Source organism: Triturus cristatus, chromosome 2_2 (assembly GCF_964204655.1).
Source record: "Triturus cristatus chromosome 2_2, aTriCri1.1, whole genome shotgun sequence".
NCBI classification, from domain to species: domain Eukaryota; kingdom Metazoa; phylum Chordata; class Amphibia; order Caudata; family Salamandridae; genus Triturus; species Triturus cristatus.
This window is the reverse complement of record NC_140582.1, coordinates 434,046,355-434,066,415: the sequence shown is the minus strand read 5'-3', so window position 1 is coordinate 434,066,415 and position 20,061 is coordinate 434,046,355. Positions and strand designations below refer to the sequence as shown.

The 20,061-nt window shown below is 49.8% G+C and overlaps 1 protein-coding gene across 1 annotated transcript in view; it reads left to right on the top strand.

Annotated features, from left to right (window-relative positions):
- Nucleotides 1-20,061, top strand: part of PLK4 (polo like kinase 4) — a 141,028-nt gene that overhangs the window by 103,176 nt on the left and 17,791 nt on the right. Inside the window, exon 14 of the mRNA XM_085641530.1 lies at nt 3,578-3,715. Coding sequence (XP_085497656.1) covers nt 3,578-3,715 — 138 coding nt within the window. The remainder of the gene's footprint in view (nt 1-3,577; nt 3,716-20,061) is intronic.

The window sequence follows — 20,061 nt, the reverse complement described above, 5'->3', positions numbered from 1 at the left end:
GGAAGACTGAGATCGGCCCAAGAACTGGCAATACTCAGAGAAGAAACGCGGAAACTCCTGCAGAAGGGAGCCATAGAGACAGTGCCGTTCAGAGAACGCAACAAAGGGGTCTACTCAAACTACTTCGTGGTTCCGAAGGTAGACGGAGACCTCAGACCCATACTAGACCTCCGTTACCTAAACAAGTTCATCAGAACGCAAAGGTTCAAAATGACTTCACTGCAGGAGGTTCTGCCACAGATAAGAGAAGGGGACTTCATGGTCACCGTGGACCTCAAGGATGCCTATCTTCACATCCCAATAAACAGAAGGCACAAGGGCCTTCTAAGATTCAACATCGAACAAGAACACTACCAGTTCACGACCCTGGCCTTCGGATTAAAATCAGCACCAAGGGTCTTTATAAAATGCCTGTCGGCGGTAGCGGCGCACCTACGAAGGCAGGGAATACATGTCTACCCCTACTTGGACGACTGGCTGGTCAAGGCAAACTCACGCGGAAAGTGCGAGAGGCACGCAAAACGCGTAACAGACACCCTCACAAATCTGGGATTCTCGATCCACTGGGGAAAATCATCGATGGAACCGGAGCAGGTGAAGATTTTCCTGGGGGCAAAGATCAACTCCCGCAACAGTACAGTAGTGCCCAGCGAGAGTAGGACAGAGGCTCTACTGAAGGAGGCGAAGCTCTACCAGAAGGGGCGAGCTCTGACAGTGAGGGCTGTGAGCAAGATGATGGGGATGATGGCGTCCTGTATCCAGCTGGTGCCGAATGTACGCCTGCACATGAGACCATTCCAGGAATGGCTACAACAACAATGGTCACAAGCAAACGGAAGTTGGGAGGATCTAGTGGTTGTTACGCACGCAGTGCAGGAGGAGATAACTTGGTGGAACAGAGACAACATAACAGCAGGGAGAAGCCTGACACCACCAATCCCAACAGTGACCATTACCACGGACGCATCGCAGAAGGGATGGGGAGCGCACATGGACAACCTCAGAGTGAGGGGTCTATGGGCCCCAGCAGATGCGGTCCGCCATATCAACTACCTCGAGTTGAAAACAATCCTGCTAGCCCTGAAGGCATTCCAGAGGCACCTGTTCAACAAGAGGGTGTTGGTCCAAACAGACAACACCACGGCGATGTTCTACATCAACAAACAAGGGGGGACACAGTCGTTCCCGCTCTCATCCCTAGCTCAGGAGATTTGGAGATGGGCCATACCTCTCAGGATAGATCTACTGGCAATTCACCTACCGGGAAGGACAATGTGGAGGCAGACTGGCTAAGCAGGCAGACCTCAGCATCACACAAGTGGGAGCTCAATGGCCAGGAAACGGAGAAACTCTTCCGGAGATGGGGGACTCCCACAATAGACCTTTTTGCAACACGCCACAATGCAAAATGCCAAAGCTTCGCGTCCAGGCAACCAGATCAGCAATCCAAGGGAAATGCCCTATGGATAAGCTGGTCGAGGACATTTGCCTACGCCTTTCCACCGATACCCCTGTTGCACAGAGTGCTCGACAAGTGCAGAACCAGCAACATGACCCTGATCCTGGTGGCTCCGCAGTGGGCGAGGCAGACATGGTTCTCACAAATTCAGGAAATGGCACAAGGCGACCCATACAGGTTCGAGAGGAGGAAGGACCTGCTCTCAATGCAAAACGGAGAGGTCCTGCACCCAGAGCCAGAGACCCTCAACCTGGCGGCATGGCTCCTGAAGACCTAGAGTTCGCACACTTAAGATTGCCGCCGAGCACGATGCGAGTGCTACGGGAGGCGAGGAAACCAACTACACGAAAATGCTACAGCGCAAAATGGAAGAGGTTCACTGTGTGGTGCCGGAAAAAGGGCCTGCAAAACAGAATGACAAGAGACTCAACAGTACTGAGGTACCTCACACACCTTCTAAAGAGTAACCTCTGCTCAAGCTCACTAAGGGTACACCTAGCGGCCATCGTGGCCTACACCAGAGGTGAAAAAGGTGGAAGTTTCTTCAGCTCGCAGGTGGTGAGGAGATTCATGGAAGGAGCCAAAAGGATGGCCCCCCCCGAAAAGGTTGCCGCCGCCGGCATGGAATCTGAATGTGGTCCTGACGGAGCTCATGAAGGCACCGTTTGAACCCATTCACAAGGCCACACTGCAGATGTTGACTATGAAAACAGCCTTTCTGGTGGCCATAACCTCACTACGCAGGGTGAGCGAGCTTCAAGCACTAACGCTGCAGGAACCCTACATTCAGATCCACAAAGATAGAATAGTCCTGAGAACGGACCCACACTTCATGCCCAAGGTAGTGTCGGCGTTCCACATAAATCAGACTATCCAGATACCAAGTTTCTTCCAAAACCCGACTACAAACGCAGAAAAGGCACTGCACACCCTCGATGCCAGAAGAGCGGTGATGCACTACATTGAGAGAACCAAAGAACTCAGGAAGTCGAAACAGCTGTTTGTGTCCTTTGCTACTAGCTTCATGGGTAGACCAGTGACTAAGGGCACCATCGCAAGGTGGATTGCCCTCACTATTCAATTCTGCCACAAACAGGCTGGACAGGAGCTAGCGGAGGGGCCGCAGGCTCACTCCACAAGGAAGAAAGGGGCCACCGTGGCCTTCCTGGCGAACACGCCCATCCAGGACATATGCCTCGCGGCAACTTGGGCATCTGTGCACACGTTCACGAAACACTACTGCGTGGACATTCAGATGAACAAGGAAGCACAGGTTGGACAGAAGGTGCTTCAGCACATTTTCAACGACCAACGCTCATCTACCACCCAGCCGCCACAGAACTAGGAAAACCGCTACAAAATCGATGCACAGCATAGTGAATCCAGAAAGATTCACGCTGCAAAACGAATAGTTTCTTACCTGTCGGTGTAGTTTTGCAGCTTGAAGATCTTTCTGGATTCACTAGCGAACCCACCCACCTCCGCCAGGAAGATGAGGCTGGAGGAAGAGGGGGTAAAATGGAAAAGATCAAAGAAATACAAACATACAGATAAAGGGACAAGAAGGATTAATCAATCGCCTAGGGTTAAAAAAAAAGAAAGAGGAAAGGAAAAAAGAACCCGAAGATGGCGCCCCAAAGGTGGGACTTCCGCAGGAAGCACAACGACGTCACGGGAGGTGCACCAAATGGTGTACGTCGACGCCCACCTGGGCTACAAAAAACAAAAAAAAAAAAACAAAGAAAAGACTTCGAATCCGGACCCAACCACAAGATCGCGGAATAATGCACAGCATAGTGAATCCAGAAAGATCTTCAAGCTGCAAAACTACACCGACAGGTAAACTATTCGTTTTAACTACTGTAACATTTTTCAACTTTGTCTAACTTTTATATCTTTAAAAATATCACTTCTGTAATGTTAACAGGACCAAGGGTCATGTGACATATCTTCCTATGATGTAAATGTCAGTTTGTTAGGTCACTTCCTGTGATGTATTGGGGGGGGTCGTCCGTGTCAGAACTCATTTCCGCTACCCCAGGCATTTTGATGAATTGACGTCCATGGCTCTCAGGGGTGATTATTAGCATCTTTTAACCAGCTTTTCTCTTGTTATAGATGATTTCGTATGAAGGTTCTGTATGTTCATCTGTGGCAGCAAAAAGCAGCACCTCGACTCCCAAAAACACATGCACTCCAGATCCAGGTCAAGTTCTTAAGTCGGTTTTTGTGGAAAATGTGGGCTGGGCTTCTCAGGTAAGCGCAGAACCACTGATAAAGGGGTAAAATGTATTTCTATTAAGTCTGGTTGTTTAGCAGACTAATGCACCCACTGCATGGGTCTGTTTGACTCCATGGTCACAGGTTCAAATCCTGGTGGGTTCATTCAGCTTTTTCATCCTTCTGATGTTGATAAAATGAGTACTATTGCATTGGATAATAAAAATGTGCTCTTAATCGTAGGATCTGCACTGATGGTCATAAATGTTATAATAATTCCTTACCCCAGAACACTCACATCTAGCATAAATAGGGGAGTGTGATAAAGAATCATCCAAACCCTGTTCAAAGCAAGATTTTCAGAATTTTAGATTGTTTAATAGTAGAACTTCTTTCTTAAAACTACATTGCAGCAGCTACAGGACCAGCGGTTGCCTTTCACGCTAAAGAAATGTGGAAAAGAACAGCCTGATGAGCTTATTTTGTATAGATTTGAAAGCACCCTGTTCGTCTAAGGGTCTAATGGCTGCTGGAGGAGGCGCTAGAGCGTTGGGTCGCAAGATGGCCACCTTTTGGTGAGGCTCTGCTGGTCAAGTCAGCAGTCAGTCAGGACCGGAATTTTGCCTTTAACAGCCCAGCTCTGCATCCCCGTGCTGGGGCATATTTGATTATGGGGCCAAGATACTGGTTAGGTAATTTGCAGCCTCGTACTACTATTTTTGTCAACCTTGAGGCTGTGCCTCGGCTGCAGCCTATTGTCCTTTGGTATGCCGGCCTGTGTGCTCCTGCACCAGTGGCTGGTGTTGATGACCCATGGACTGTCGACTTCTGTTGCTGCTTGAGCGCTGTTCATCGGTAAAGCCCTTGAGGGCACTTTAGGAGAGATGGATGGCTGTGTAAAGCAGCTGGAGGACTGGTGTCTGTGCCCCTGACCTTGTCGGAGGCGTGGAGCCTGCAAGAGATTGTTGTTTTGAGAAACCTGAAGGCGGAGTGCTGACGTCCAGGGTGGCAAGCTGTGGTGTTCAGTGCCATGAAGGTGGAGGTCTTTTGCTACGCCGCTGCCCTTTCGGGCTGCGCTCATGGAGATCTCTTGGCTCGGCCTTTAATTTCGCCCACTTCGGGCTTCTCGAGCAGTTGGGAAGGGCACCAGGATGAATAATCTTATCCCTCTGGGAAAGGACAAAGCTCTGGCTCTTCCCTGGGCTGTCCAGCTATTGGACATGTCCCTTAGGCAGGACCTGGACCACCGATGCCCTGATTGTGGTAGCGCTTCTAGTGTACTAACACCAGAGAGGTTGGGGCATAAATGAAGCGCCCTGCCACTTGGACATTTGATTCTTGAGTTTACGGCTCTCAATATATAGATGTAGAACAACCTCATAAACTATCTGCCCCTATTTTATTTATTTATAGAGTTTTGTATAGCGCGAACAAGACCCCCTAGAGGGTATCAGAGTGCTTCACGTTATAGGGTACGTAGGATACAGTAGTAGGAACAGACACTCATTACATATTTGGGAGTAGCATGGTAAAGCTGGAGTCAATGGTTTCACATCAAAGTAGTTGTCATGCAGAGCATCGGAATAATAGGCAGATAAATAAACTATAAAACATAATGTATCTAAGTGCAGAAACTTGTTCATTAGTATTGTTTTCACTTCATTTTTTAATGAAGAGGTAGATGAGATTCGACAGAGGCAGAGAGTTCCATATCTTCGGGCGATGCCCGAAAAGGCTTTGTAGTTAGTTCTTTTTTTTTTTCTGTTTTAAATCTGTGGTTTCAGTAGTAATGAATTTACACTTCGTGGAAGGTCTGCATCCCATTGATAACTCAAGGGTTTGTGGCAAATATGAGGTTCTTAACATTTTGGGCTTTGAGTCATGCAAGCAATCTTTAGCTGAATTCTTTCTTTGTACCAAGGTCATTTTAGAGATTTTAGTGCTGGAGATATGTGATCATTTCTTTTTGTACCGGTTATCAGTCTGGCTGCAGCATTAAGGGAGGCCCTGGGGGGGTGGGGGGGGGGGGGGCGTATTGTATTTAGGAAGACCCCAAAGAGGGAAGCTTCCGTAGTCTAGTCTAGGCAATACAAGAGCTTGGACCGCCATCTTAGTTGTCGTGTGGTAGGAAGGGTTTGAGTTTCCTTAATATACTCTTTTGGTGATCAGCTCCCTTGGTGGCATTGCTGATATGATTCTGCATATTCAGTTGTTTTGTCTAGAGTGACTCCAAGAGATTTAGCGGACTCGATGTGAGGTGTATAGTTAAAGGCTATTAGATGCTTCATCCAGAAGTCGATCTTGGGAGTGTGGTTAGGGTAAGTGATGAAGAGGAATTCAGCTTTGGCAGTGTTGAGCTTAAGTTGGTTAGTGAGCCACTTGTGCGTGTTTAACAAGGTAGAGTTTAGGGAAATGAAGTCTTCTGGGGAGGGGTGTTTCAAATGCAGTCGAGTCATCTGCATACATGTGATAAAGAATGTTTGCAGTGTTCAGAGCATTTGCAAGTGGGTCCAAGAATAAATTGAAGAGAATGGGTGAAAGGGCGGACCCCAGAGGTACCCTGATATTGACAGCGGATGGGCTGAGAGAGGGATCGATTTACCTCGACTCTTTGGGTTCTATTGTGTAGGAATGATGTAAACTATTGCAGTACAGGACCTGACAGCTCCAACCTTCGTTCTAGAATGGATAGTAAGATGTCATGTTTCAAGTATCCAGGGCAGAGGATAAGATGGGGGGGGGGGGGGCGTTGCTCAAGTTTCTTGACCTTGGTTGACTAGAAACCTGGGACAGGTGCAACCTGCCCCTGGGGCCCTTATATGTATCAGCCCAACCTTTTGGCAGGGTGTGGGAGCCGGTTAGGCATTGCCAGCTTATCTGCCCCCTCCCCCCAGCCCCACATGACTGCATCAGAATCCCAATAGCGGATGTGAAGCTCAGCCTTGGCACAATTGAATCCAAAACTGACTCTCCAACTATGAGGCTTGACCACATGAAAGAGATTTGACAAACCCGACGGCCACCTTGGCCAATTAGAACATGGAGTATCAAAAACTGAAGATGGGGCAACATCTCAGAACGAGGACCTGCTACACTTGGAGACAGGTCTGGCAGTCAAAGCCCAAGAATGAGGATTTGGAGGCACGCTATCAACGCAATAATGTGCCTCCCCGAGTGTACAGCCATGAACAGAGTAGAATACTACATTGAGGTGATGTTCAGTTCCCTATTTGGGCGGTGCTCACGTCTATGTTTTCTGTGAAGCCTTCAGACCGCTTCCTGAGCTCTCATACCCCTCTTGGAGCGCCCGTCCGACCCATCATCAACGCTTCCTGAATTATACAGCAACACTGTACTGCACCTGACTGCCTATCCATCTACCCCAACTTCACTCTAGCTGCTCAAGCTGTGCTGTGGGAGTTGCTTCCAGGCAAACGGCTGCTACGTAAGGCTGGCCTTAAATAGGCACTGTTATACACAGCCAAGCTTGTTCAGACAATTATACCTTGGCCTCGTTTAGTGAGATGGTATGTCCTCCTGCCTCTTTGGCCACCTCAGGAATGCATACCAATGACTGGTTATTGGTTTGTTTGACCATGGCCTTGCTGCCATTATGTTGGGTTGCTTTTGCTGTTCTGGTTGGGAAGGTGAGTACAAGCTCTTCTACAAGTTTGAATGCTGGTGTGGGTGGGAGATGGCCTAGTTGCTACTTCAACCTGGACTCGTATAGCCACAACATTACTACTAAGCCGCGCCTATTGAATACATGCCATGCAAGACGCTTTTGCGCACACCTGAGCAGTGGTAGTCAAACTTGTTAATGCAGCGCCCTCTGTGTAAAAAATAAATCATTGCCGCCCGTTTGCCAATTTAATTAAATTGGCAATGTTTAAATGTCTAAACATATTTAAACATTGCAGTAAAGTTCTGTTGCCACTGTTAAAAATGCACTCAAATACAAGCTTGTGATACTATTCTGGTTAGCTAACGTGTAAAAGTATTCACAGTGTGATTATCAGAAATGAGGGCGGGAAGGTTTGAAGAATATTTAGAATCCCTTCACTACTGACGCGTACTCCCAGCCAGATATATATGATAAACGATGTTAGTAATGGCCCGTTACAGAGAGGCTTACTGCTGCTCATTTTTTTTTAGTTTAAAACAAAGCAGTGTTTTCAGCCTGATGGTTCTTTTAACCAGAGCCTGGTGCCCCCCTGGGATCAGTTAAGACCCCAAAGTGGGGCCTAACTCCCAGTTGGAAGACTCCTATGCTAGGAACTGCTGCAGTTTGCTCTCTCTAACGTACCCTGGTCTCATGCAGTTTTTCCTCTCAAATGCACTCCGCTAAACTGATGACATTGAACATGCGCAGCTTGAACAATCCACGTAGGGCTAGACATGTCTTCCTCTAGGCATCATGTAGATATAGGATTGCTTCAGGAAGTGCACTTGGCACCTGACACACAAGGTAGGATTGGGGCTAGCTGGATAGCAGAAGCCCACATTACAGCAAACACTGTGCCAGAGGCGTTGTGATACACAAAGGCTTACCGTGGCACATGCTAGCCACTATTTAGTACAGGGAGGGTAGGTATGTTATAGTTAGAGCTGCTTTACAGTCGCACAGTTAATATTGCCGCCACTTATGGACCCAATAATGGTGACCTGCGATTCTTCTTGTTGGTCTAGAGGTATATATTCAACCTTTGTCCCAGGACCATCTTCTTCGGTGGGGATATTAATGTGCTTAATCAGATACTTGATGAATCTGGCTTGGGTAGAATACCGCACCCACTTGCTGCACTTCAGCTTAGAACTATAGTTTCTGACAATGACCTCCAAGTAGCCTGGAGATTAAGATTCCTGGACGCCCGGGAGGGCACCTGTATCTCCCATGAACACGAGGCTTGATCCAGGATAGACTACTGATTAGTTACCAGGTGTGGGAAAGCGCCCATTTTTGGCATGGTTGAACTTTCCTTCAGGAAGAAACTTAAGACATGGCTGTTTCCCCGTTAATGTACCAGAGGTCCTACTCTCGGCACAGTACTCACCAGCGCGGTGAAGCCTTCGGGTAGCCATGATCTTTACAAAACATAAACACCGGAGAGCAGGTTGCCTGGCGGTGGGTCCCCGGATTGAGGCTTTCAGACGGCGTGGTTGGTCGGCGGCAGGATGGAGTGAGAGCGTGCGGCAGCTGCTGGGCCGGCGAGTGCCACTGCTGAGTGTGTAGCCTGGCCAGCTGAGGGGGCTGCGCTGACCGGCCAATGTCCCGACACGAAAGGAGCAGCGATGGGTGTGAAGGGAGTTGTCCCCAAGACCCCCCCCCCCCATGCCCCCCTTCCTGTGACGAGGGCCCTGGTGTGACCGGAGGCAATTGGCGGTGATTTCTGCGGTTGGGGTCTGCCGGCAGCGGAGCCTGTGAGGCGCTGCCCTGAAGAGGGCCGGCTGCTGCCCTGAAGAGGGCCGGCTGCTGCCCTGTGTTTGACGTTGGGGACAGCCTTCGGGGCCCTGTGGCGGCTGCATGGTCAGACTGGTCTCGGGAGAGACTGTGGTGGAGAGGAGGCGGCCGAACCTCAGCCGTGCACACAACAAAGGTAGGCCGCTCCACTGCAGCACCGGTACAGCGCTGGAGGGATGAGAACTGTGAGACTGTGACATTCCTTGCGTGCCCACAAGCAGCCCGGGTTGAGCGGGGACCTTGGGTCGGGAGTTTCCCCGTCCAGTGCGAGGCATTAGAGGAGAGGTGGCCCAGTTTGAGAAAGTGCCATCTTTCTTGCATGGTATGCCCCACTTTTTGCTGAATTGCTGGATGTATTTTGACTGAGTGTGCCCTGGACTCCTGCCAATCAGGTGCCCAGGGCCTATGTTCCTTCCCTAAAAACTATGCTGAAACCTAAAACCCAAATTGGCAAACACTGGCCACATGTCAGCCCCTGGTAAATGGTACCCTAGGTACCCAGGGCCTTGTGACCAGGGAAGGCCTCTAAGGGCTGCAACACTTAATGTTCCACCCATAGAGGCCCTGTACCCAAACACACTGCCCTTGCAGGCTGAGTGTCTGGGTTCAGGTCAAACCAGAGTCGATATGGCACACATCCCTGTGTGCCATGCCCACAACATACACTGCCCTGGCATACATCAGCCACCCCTCTAGCTGGGTGTCCTATGTCGGTGGTTTGGGCACAGGAGCATGAGCCCTGTGCCCCTACAGTACCCAGGTCCATTCCTGGGCACTGTAAGTGCAGTGCTGCCATTTAAGAGTATATGGTGCTGGGAGATCGTCAAACACGAACTCCACAGCACCATGATGGCTCCACTGAAGACTGAGAAGTTTGCTATCAAACTTCTCAGCACATTAAACCCGCACTGATGCCATGCAGGATTTAATGTACAATGCACGACAGAGGGCATCTTAGAGATGCCCCCTGAACCTAACCTACAATCCATGTCTGGTCTGAGGGGCTGCCTAGGCTGCCACACAGCAGACGTGTTGCTGGACCCCTGGGTAGAGAGCCATCCGCTCTCCTGGGCCTGCAACAATGCACATCCTGGGCGAGGTGCTAGGTCTCCTCCCCCAGGATGGGCAGGGAAAGCTTCAAAGGCATGTCGCCTTTGTGAGCTTCTCCAGGCCACTTGCTGTACTCAGCAACTGGCCCCTATCTGTTCTAATCCCCCACTCTGGCGGGAAGACTGGCCGGAAACCCCAAGGAAGGACAGGGGGTGTGCCAGCCTCTGCCAACCCCACCCCTCAGGTGGGGGAGGCGAGGTGAAGCACATCCTCGGGCTCTCGCCATCTTGAAGATGGGGAGCCCTGCCTAATCAAGACTAGGCCACTGCCCCCCCCCCCCCTCCCACAGGTGAGTGGCAGGATAGGGGGTGTAACCACCCCAGGGCAGGGACCCAGTGGTCCCTGCCCTTTACCTATCTGTAACGCCCTTAAATTTAGTATTTAGGGGCACCCTGAACCTTCTGCCCTTAGATTCCAGATTCCGAAACAGCAAAGATCAAGAAGAAAGACCTGCCGTGCAGCTGCTAACAAGAGGAAGACGCCAACTGCTATGGCCCCAGCCCTACCAGCCTGTCGACCCTCGAACCTGCTCCTGCTAAATCCCGGCACCTCCTGTGGCCAGCAACCTCACAAACCCCGGAGGACCTGACTATCTTGTGACTGAGCATCTGGGACTCCCACGAGCAGTGGCACTGCTCAAAGCAAGTAACTAACCCCTGGCATCAGCCAGGAACCGCAAACCTTGCACACTCTGCACCCGCTAAGCCTGGCCTGTGCTGGAGTGGACAAAGACCCTGAGGACGTCCCCCCGGCGACTGTGACCCCGAATCCGGCACCCAAGGACCCACTTCGACGCTCCTGATGACATCTGCAGCCTCAGAACCAGGGACCCCCCCCAACCGCGATCAACAGAGGGTAAGATTTCCCGACACCAAAAGGCACCTCTGCACCCGCCACCCTGCGGACCCCTGTGCCCAACTCCAGGGTACCTACCTATCCTCCAACTACCCAACTTACCTTTCGAAGTGGTGGTCACACCCGAAGAATCTTCGTCCCCGCGCTTGCACCCTTTGTTCGTCCTTGAGCTTTTCCATTGTAATCCATTTAGCGCCCGAAGGCTCAAAAGCACCCTGAACCCAGCTTCCCGAGTGGCCCTGGCAGTGCAACTTCTACTCCTACCTCCTTCCCCATTTTCCCTGAGCAAGTGACCAGGAGCCCAGCTCCCACAGCCGCATGGCCTGCTAGTCCGAAGCCACCAACCGAGGGCCCCCTGCCTCCCATAGGATAACATTGGACCTAACTCACTCTGCACCCGGCTGCCCCTGTGCCGCTGAGGGTGTAACAACTGTACTTACCTGACCCTGGGAGACCCCGGAGTCTATGCCCAGAACCTTAACTCTGCCAGTCGAGTACTTACCCAAAAGCCGATAACTCACTTTTCTTCCATAGGGTAACATTGACTGGTTTCTCTTGAAATTTCTTTTAAGTGTGGAGTTTACTAAACTTTAAAATATTCACCTAAAATCTACAGAGTAACGAAAACGGAAACACTCACCTGCTATCAGGAGAGATTCCAGTGCTGAATCTTGGTGCCCAGCACTGACCCTGAAAAGTAATTACATCCATACTTACCGCTAACCCAATTTTCTTCCATAGGAAGCCATTGACTGTTTTTCTGTGAAATTTCTTCTGTCGATTTTTGCCAACTACAAATATTCTTTAAAAATCGCACCAATGTGAAAACTTAATTACTTACCTGTTTTAGATAGATGTCCCAGTGCTGAACCTAGGAGCCCAGCACTGGATTACTAAAGTAACAAGAACATACCTATAATTTGAATTTCCTTCCATAGGATAACATTGCCTGGTTTTTGCTGAAAAAGTTTCTAAGTGTCGATTTTGCAAACTTACTAATATTCGTAAAAAATCGCCTGTATAACCAAAACACATTCTTTCAACTGTTTACAGGTGATGCACCAGTGGTGGATCCAGGATCCAACACTGAGTTAGAAAAAGTAACAATAACCCCACTTACCTGCTAAGTGAATTTCCTCCCATAGGATATAATTGGTGATTCTATGAGAAAAAGTTTCTAAGTGTCAACTTTTAAAATATTGCTTAAAAATCACTACTGTAACAAACGCTTTTACTCAATTGTTTACAGGAAATGTCCCAGGACTGAATCCAAAATTGAGTCCTGTGGTTAGAAAAGTAATCCTTAAAGTAACTAATTGCATTTAACTAGAAATTCCCATTGAGCTGAATGTATTGTGTTTGAAATTGTGTTGCCTATTGCAACAACTGTCTATTGCATTCAAAAGCCTTTGCATATCGAAAGTATTTATCTAAAGCTTCTCATTCAGAGAAAGTATATTTTGAAATCTTTTGTTGGTTCTAAAATAAAACAACCATATATTTTTATACAAAACCATTGGCCTAGAGTTCAGTTCTTGAGTGTGTGAGACCATTTGCTGACTGTGTGCAACAAATGCTTTACACTGTCCTCTGATACTGCCTAACTGCTCAACCAAGCTACCACTTTAGAGAGTAAGGTTATATCTCACTTTAGCCTCTGCCAAACCTCTGGGGACTGTGGACTCTGTGCACAGTGTACCTATTTGGGAACAGTATATACAGAGCCACTTTCTTACATCCCTGCAGGGTTCCCCTGGCTTATCAAGGCTAATAGCGGCAGTGCTCTCTACCAAGTACTCAGCGCCTGGATTGTAGCTGCTCTGCCCTGAGCGGCCCTCATCGGGGTTTGGTCGCCTACTCTTGGTCTCCAAAGGGTGTGCACAGAGGCTGGCTCTGCTACTGGATTCAAATGGACCCCTGGTGCTGGTGAGGCCAGGTCCTTGGGGTGCGAAACGCACTGGGTCATCCAACAGAATGGCAAGAGCTGACACTGAGGCATTGGTGGGGATGGGCCCCTCTGGCAGTGGGTTGGGGGTCCTGGATTGCTGCGGCAGGATGGACTTATGTACTGGCTGCCATCTTCTGGCCCGCACCTCCCAGTGGCGACTACACGACATGTTGCTGCAGTCCCTGGCAACGATGTCACTAGTGCGCATGGTGCTTGTGGATTATCTCTGCACCAATGACGTGGAGGACACTCCCCTATTGTTGGTATGGGAAGCATTGAAGCTGGTAATGAGGTGCGAATTCATTGCTAAATCGGCAGCAGAATACTGGATGCGACAGGAGAACCACCGGCATATGAAGCAGGAGGTCACTGAGATGGAGGTCATTCATAATTGTACGAGGGCCACCAGGGTCTGGCTAACCCTGGAGCATAAGAAGCTTCTTTTGAAGCGTCTAGACCTGGAAGGGCCGGAGTATGCCTTTCTCTGGCTCAGAGACAAATTTTACCTGAGTAGTGACCGCTGCAGCGCATGCTAGCTCATAGTCTCTGTGCTAAGAGTTTGTTTTGTTCCGTCAGTTTGATTAGGCAGGCTTCGGGGGAGGAGGTGCACAAGGAAGAGGAAACTTTGCAACTTTCAAAAGAGTTTTACCATCCTCTGTATTCTGACTCTGACGGCTCTCTGGGTGACCTGATACCTTACCTGCGGGGGATTCCCCTGAATAGCTTGTCGGCAGCGCGCTCGTCCCAATTGGATCAGCAGATACGAGTTGAGGAGGTGGTTGCGGCAATCCCGCGTATTAAGCCCGCTAAGGCACCGGGGACGGACGGCCTCACGGACCAATTTTATAAATCCTTTTGCCAGGAGCTGGCTAGCTCCCCTCCTTACCCAACTTTCTAATTCCTTCCTTGATTCGGGCACGTTAACAGACTAGATGGAGGCTTCCATATCTGTGATACTTAAGCCATCAAAATACCTCGGGGTCTGTTGGTCATATAGACCCATTTTCCTTCTCAACGTTGACGCCAAGCTCTTCGCCGGTGTTTTGGCCTCTCATGAGAATCAGGTCATGCCGTGTCTGATCAACCCTGACCAAGCAGGTTTTATCCCTACGAGACCAGGCGGGAACAATATCAAAAGGCTTTTACATCTCCTTGACATCACTCTGAGATCCCGAAAAGAGGTGCTTTTCCTCTCCATTGACGCAGAGAAAGTGTTTGACTGTGTCCAATGGCCATACCTGTTTAAAGCGCTACGGCACTTTGGATTTGGGGACATATTTATTAGACGGATAGGCTTTATAGCACCCCCAGAGCTTCTGTCTGGATTAATGGGAAGTCATCAGCTATGTTCCAGTCCGGGGTGCCCTCTATCCCCCCCTCCTCTTTGTGCTCTATATGGATTCCATAGCACAGCGAATTGGAGACAATCTGCAGACTTCATGCATCCGGTTTGGTGTAGACATTCATACTATCAACTGTATGCCAATTATGTCATTCTTTCGCTTGCAGACTCAATGACGTCCTTGCCGTACCTACTGGAGGAATTTAGTCTGGAGCGAGTGTAGATGGTTGTCAGAGCTGAGGAACATGCTGAAAGAGAAGCAGCTGACATGCAGGCTGGAGGTTGCCCGAGTGAAGATTGATTCAGTTAGGAGTATAGAAAAGTAAAACAAAAGATTGAAGAACACAAAGTGATGTCCTACACGTAAAAAAAGTTCTGTTTGAGATGTGTGAGAGAACCATATTGTGACTGTTTCTAAAGCAAAAGAAAAAGTAAATGTGTCACGGCACAAAGACAAGATGGCCACCAGAATATTCCAAAAGCAACAATCGATGCACGCCCACAAGGCCAAGGGGTGACATCAATTAAGGGAAACCCAACCCAGCTATATCACCCCCACCCCACCCAGCGGATTGGAGGTGTCTAGCCACTAGCGTGAGCAAGAATGTAAGCGGGTGGGCTCCCTCTACGATCCCTCAGGGATTATCCTCTTTGAACAACTTCAACAGGACTACTCTCCCCCCTGCGTCGGATGCGTTCTATTATTTGCATCTGAAGCACTGGATGACCTCTCCGGATTATAAGACGGCTGCCTCCCGCCCCCTTATCACGTTCGAGAAATGGCTGGTCCACAAAGATGATGATAAGAGCCTTATCTCTGACCTCTATACTATCAAATGTTGGCACTCCAAAGGCCAGTTGCGCGGGGAGAAGAGTTGGCCTAACTGCTAGGGCGCTCGACCTGGGGAACTGGGTTCGAGTCTCGGTAATGACACTGAACATCCTGTGATTCTAGGCAAATCACTTAATCTCCACGTGCCTAAAACAAAAATGAATGTGTGTCCTCATGTAACGTTACTGGTGCTATGTAAAGCGCTCTGATACCGGATTGGATTCAGGTCAAGTTTGCGCAATAGAAAACTCTGCAAAAAAAAAAAAAAAAATAGGGGCGCTCTCTCCTCCAAGGAGTGGGTTGACATTTTTTATAGAACACATCACACCGCATTCAACCTGGCCCGCACGGAGGCAGCCTACAAAATAACCTCCTACTGGTAGCTTACGCCAGCATGCATACACATGTGGAACAAGAGAAATGTTGGCGGTGTTGTGGGCAGACTGGTTCTCTTCATCTTCTGTGGCACTGCCCGAAACTGTCCAGTTTCTGGAAGCAGGTATTAAACGACATTGACTCAGCGTTTGACACTACTCTCCCATGCTTCCCCGCATACACTATACCTGGGCTGCCAAACCCCTTGACTTTACCGCTGCTCTCGCTACTTGGTCGGCAGATGGCCCTAGCGTTAAATGCGGTGCGCCAACTGATCCTCGCGCTCTGGAGATTCGAGAACATACCAGACTATACCTCCTGGCTTCACAAACTATGATTTTCGTTGACAATGGAGCGACTGTCTCTCACAGTGGAGAATAGAGCAGCTGCATACCCTGATCTAAGGGGTGCCCTTTATTCATATTCTCTCTGTAGAATTCAGGGCAGTGATGTGTTCAAAATACTTAAAGATTTTGCACTTGCTTCCCCCGCGAAAAGCTGAACTGGCATAGTCCCTCTCTACTGGCCTGGACTCCTTTCAGGGCCCTTAGGGGATCTAATCCTGCTCCGGGTGCAATGATTAGACGTTTCTGGTGCAGAGGAGATGGGGGTGGTTGGAGGCTAACATTTTGTTAATCTATTTTGGTGATTTGTTTTTTGTTTAAATGTTCCCTTCATCGCTGCCTCCCTCTGGATTGTGGGCATACAGCTGTGAATTTCTGGCTCTCATGATATACGCTGCCAGCCACTGGTTGTAGGCAAAAAGCGGTGTTATTTACTCTGTGGACCTTTATCAATCAAACAGAATTGTTCCATAAAATTGCACTAAGTGCCTACCTATCAAAGAATGAATATTCAAAAATCGCCGTACTTGAACAATTTTTATATGATGCCTGAACATATATAAAGAAACTTGTTATTTTTATAAATTAGTTTGGATCTCCTTCTTGAGTCGTGTTGTCATTTATTAATCATTGTGTGTATTTGCAAATTTCTTACACTCCTGTGTGGTGAGCCTAAGGCTGCTCGACCACACTACCCATAACTGAGCACTTTGGGATTGCATAGCAAGCAGTGTCCACTAGTAAGGGAACCCCTGGACTCTTTACACAATATATCAGATTATTGATCTATCACATAATGAGCCAGCTTCCTACACCAGGGATATTGGGGCATCCCCTTGTACACTCGCCAATTTTACTCCAGTGTGTCTGGAGCTGCCCTTCGTGAGTGCAGGCGATCAGGCGTTCTCCTGTAGATTCCACCAAATGTATTGTGCAATCTGGCCTTTAGGGAAAAAATTTGAAAAGAAATCCACGAATATTTCGCTCCTAACACTCGGTCAATGACATTGTCAGGTACACTGTGGAAGGCCTTTCAAGTTATTACTGGCGAATGCATGGCCAAGCAGTCTGGGACTAGAATCACTACAGAGGCAGCTGTCGGCACTGAAGACCGACACTCCTAGAATTACAGTATTACACCACTGGGGAGAGACAGTTGCTGGCAAACATTAAGACTAGGCAGGCTAAATACAATGAGGCGGCTTTAAGGGAGACTTCCTATCTGGGTAAAGATGCAGTTGCTAGGAATGCGGTGAGGGAGACTGGTCTGGGAGAACTAGCTCGGCTTCTCAGCTGGCCTTGTGCTGGCTCCATTACCAAGCTCGTGGACAGGGAGAGAAGAGATCCATACATGGTGATAATATTGCTTTACATTCTTGAATTATTACACCGGCTTGCACCGTACTGCTTCACGCTCTGACACAGAATACATACTGGAGTACTTTGACTCCATACAGCTTGCTTGGCTAGAAGACCCACACAGGCAGTATCTTGAGGACCCCTTCATGGGTGAAGGCAGGGAGGTGATACAAAGCCTTCCTGGGACAAAGCACCGGGCTCAGATCGTCTGACCATTCTTGTACAAAAAAATACTCTCATATCCCAGTGCTCGCCATGTATGAAGAGGCCCGCGAGGCAGGTACATTTCTGGCGTCCCAGCGGGAAGCCCTGGTAGTCACTATCTTGAAACCTGGCAAGCCCCTCAAAAGCTGAGACTTCTATAGAAATATTATTAAATAAAATGTATTTATAAAATCCTGGCCGAACTGATTTCTAATAGGTTACTCCCATTATCACCTAACATCATAAGACCGGACCAATCTGGCTTTTTACTGGGATGCTCCACAGCCCACAACTTGCGCACCCTATTTGCGCTGATACATTACCTAGTCCCCCCCAGGTGCTGGCAGATGCTATCGCCCTCTACGTCACTAAGGCGTGCGATTCACTAATGGAAGTATCTTATTTTTACTGCTGAAGAGAATCCGCCTCAGCCCCTAATTCATAAATTGGATTAAGCCTCTGTTGGACTTGGCCTTTTTGGCAGGTTCACCCCTAAACTTTTTGCCTTAGTCTGACATGGTGTTGGTGGTTTTAGGCCTCTGGGCACATAGCACTGTGGTCCAGTGTAAAGTGTGTGCACTCTGTGTACGTTTGGTGAAGTTGGCCTGCCCTCCCATAGGAATGCATTGGGAATAAGTGTGTCCGTGGTAATTCCTGGTATGAGAGGAGCGCAGGGTTGAGTTTAGTATGTATGAACTCGTGAGACTAAATGCTGCGCAATGGTGTGCGCAGATTTATGAGGACTGGTGGAGAAATGCCACTTTTAGAAGTTGGCATTTCTGTGTGCTATGTGTCTGCCTGATGTGAATTGCATGTCTGACTTGTGAGTGACGGGCTGGGAGGTGTGTGTGGCTCCAGGAGGGGCAGGGTGAGTCAGCGCTGGACTGAATAGGACATCTGGGCTGGGAGTAGTGGGAGGGGTCATCCCCTGACTGAATAGGATGGTGCCTGCCCTGTACAATGCTGGCTCCGCCCCCTGTGGTGTCTGATCACCTAGCCCCCACCTGACTAAGGGGAAGAGGAGCTTCCAAAACAAAGTGCTCCAAATCCCCCCTTAACCAGTTGCAACTGGTTTGCCCAAGCCCTGCACTAAAGACAAAGGAAATGTGGGTATAAATGTAGGGGCTGTGACCCTATGAAGTTGTTCAGTTCAGTTCTGGTGTGCTGGGGCGTGCTGCTGGTGGGGGTGGGGGGGGGGGGCTGCCATGAGGGCTTGCCTCCCTGGGCCCAGCATTGCCCCTTGATTACTAGTGGAACTTGTTGCTTGGGCTTCTAGCGCCTTGCGAGCACTTTATTTCAACTTATCCCAAGGAGCAAGGAGCGTGTGGGCTTCGCGGCGCTGCAGCCCTTTGAGAGGGAATCCCCATTGTAGGGATTCTCTTGTGATACAGGCACGTTTGGGTTTTTAATCGCCTGTTTTGAGGAGAGCGGGTGCCCACCCCGCTCTCCTGCTATTTTACCTAAGGGGGGTGCCCACCCCGCTTCGTGGCTTTATTTGGTGAGCAGGTACCCACCCCGCATTGCCGCTGTGGAATCGCCGCCACGGCTGGGAGGAAGTCGGGCGACGTGGTGCCTGACGGCAGGCGGGACTTCCGGTTTTGCGAGGGAAGCCCCGCGCACGCCCCCGCTGCAGAGGAGAAGCAAGAAGTCAGGCAGGAGCCCACCCTGCCTTCATGGATGCCGCGAAGAAGCAGCGGCCGGAGCAGGCAGCGCCCGGAGAAGGCAGTGCCCGGAGAAGGCAGTGCCCGTGCAATATCCCCTAAGGGGCTCCCGTGGTGAAGAGGGAGCCCCGCGTCCCGCAACAGGATGGCCAGATTCCAGGCGGGGCTCTCATAAGCGGCGAGAGCCCCGCGTGTTGCAGCCCTGGTGAAGTCCCGGTCCCAGAAGGGGGACCGGGCGAAGAGACGACCGTGGGGAGCAGTGCAGAGTCCCACAAGGAGCCGGTGAGTAAAGGCTCTATGTGGGTGGTGCCGATCCAGGCACAATGTCCATGGCCGGTTTCTGAGCTGCCCCGCATGACAGAGGGCCACTCTAACGGGGGGGGGGGGCACATGGTTGTTGAGGGCCCAGAGGGGCCTCTGTCCCCCTGCATGTCGAGGCACATTGTCGGTGCCTGAGTGGTCCCGCCATTGCGGGCCGCTCCTACAAAGGGGCATATTGGTTTTAAGAGGGCCCAGATGAGCCCATGCCCCAACCAGTTTGGCCAGTTCCTACAGCTGCCCTGCTTGCTAGAGGAGGCAATTCTGTGTAAAGAAGTCCCTGAATGGGACAACAGAGGGCACAGTGGTGCCAGGGCCTTCACTGGGTTTACAGCTGCGCAGCACTTAGTGCCAGCTGCTACGTTTAGGGCACAGTTCTTTGGGGCCATGTTTTGAGAGATAGGAGTGAGTTGCACTACTTTGCCCCAGCGCAATGGCGCACCTTGGATTCTGCTGCATTGGCAGCAGCCCTGACATTCTGGATTTAGGGCATTTGAGCCCTTGAGAAGGCCAGTTGGCCAAGGGGGTGGTCAGTGGTTTGTGATATTAGGAAATGTTATTGTCTACAGTGAT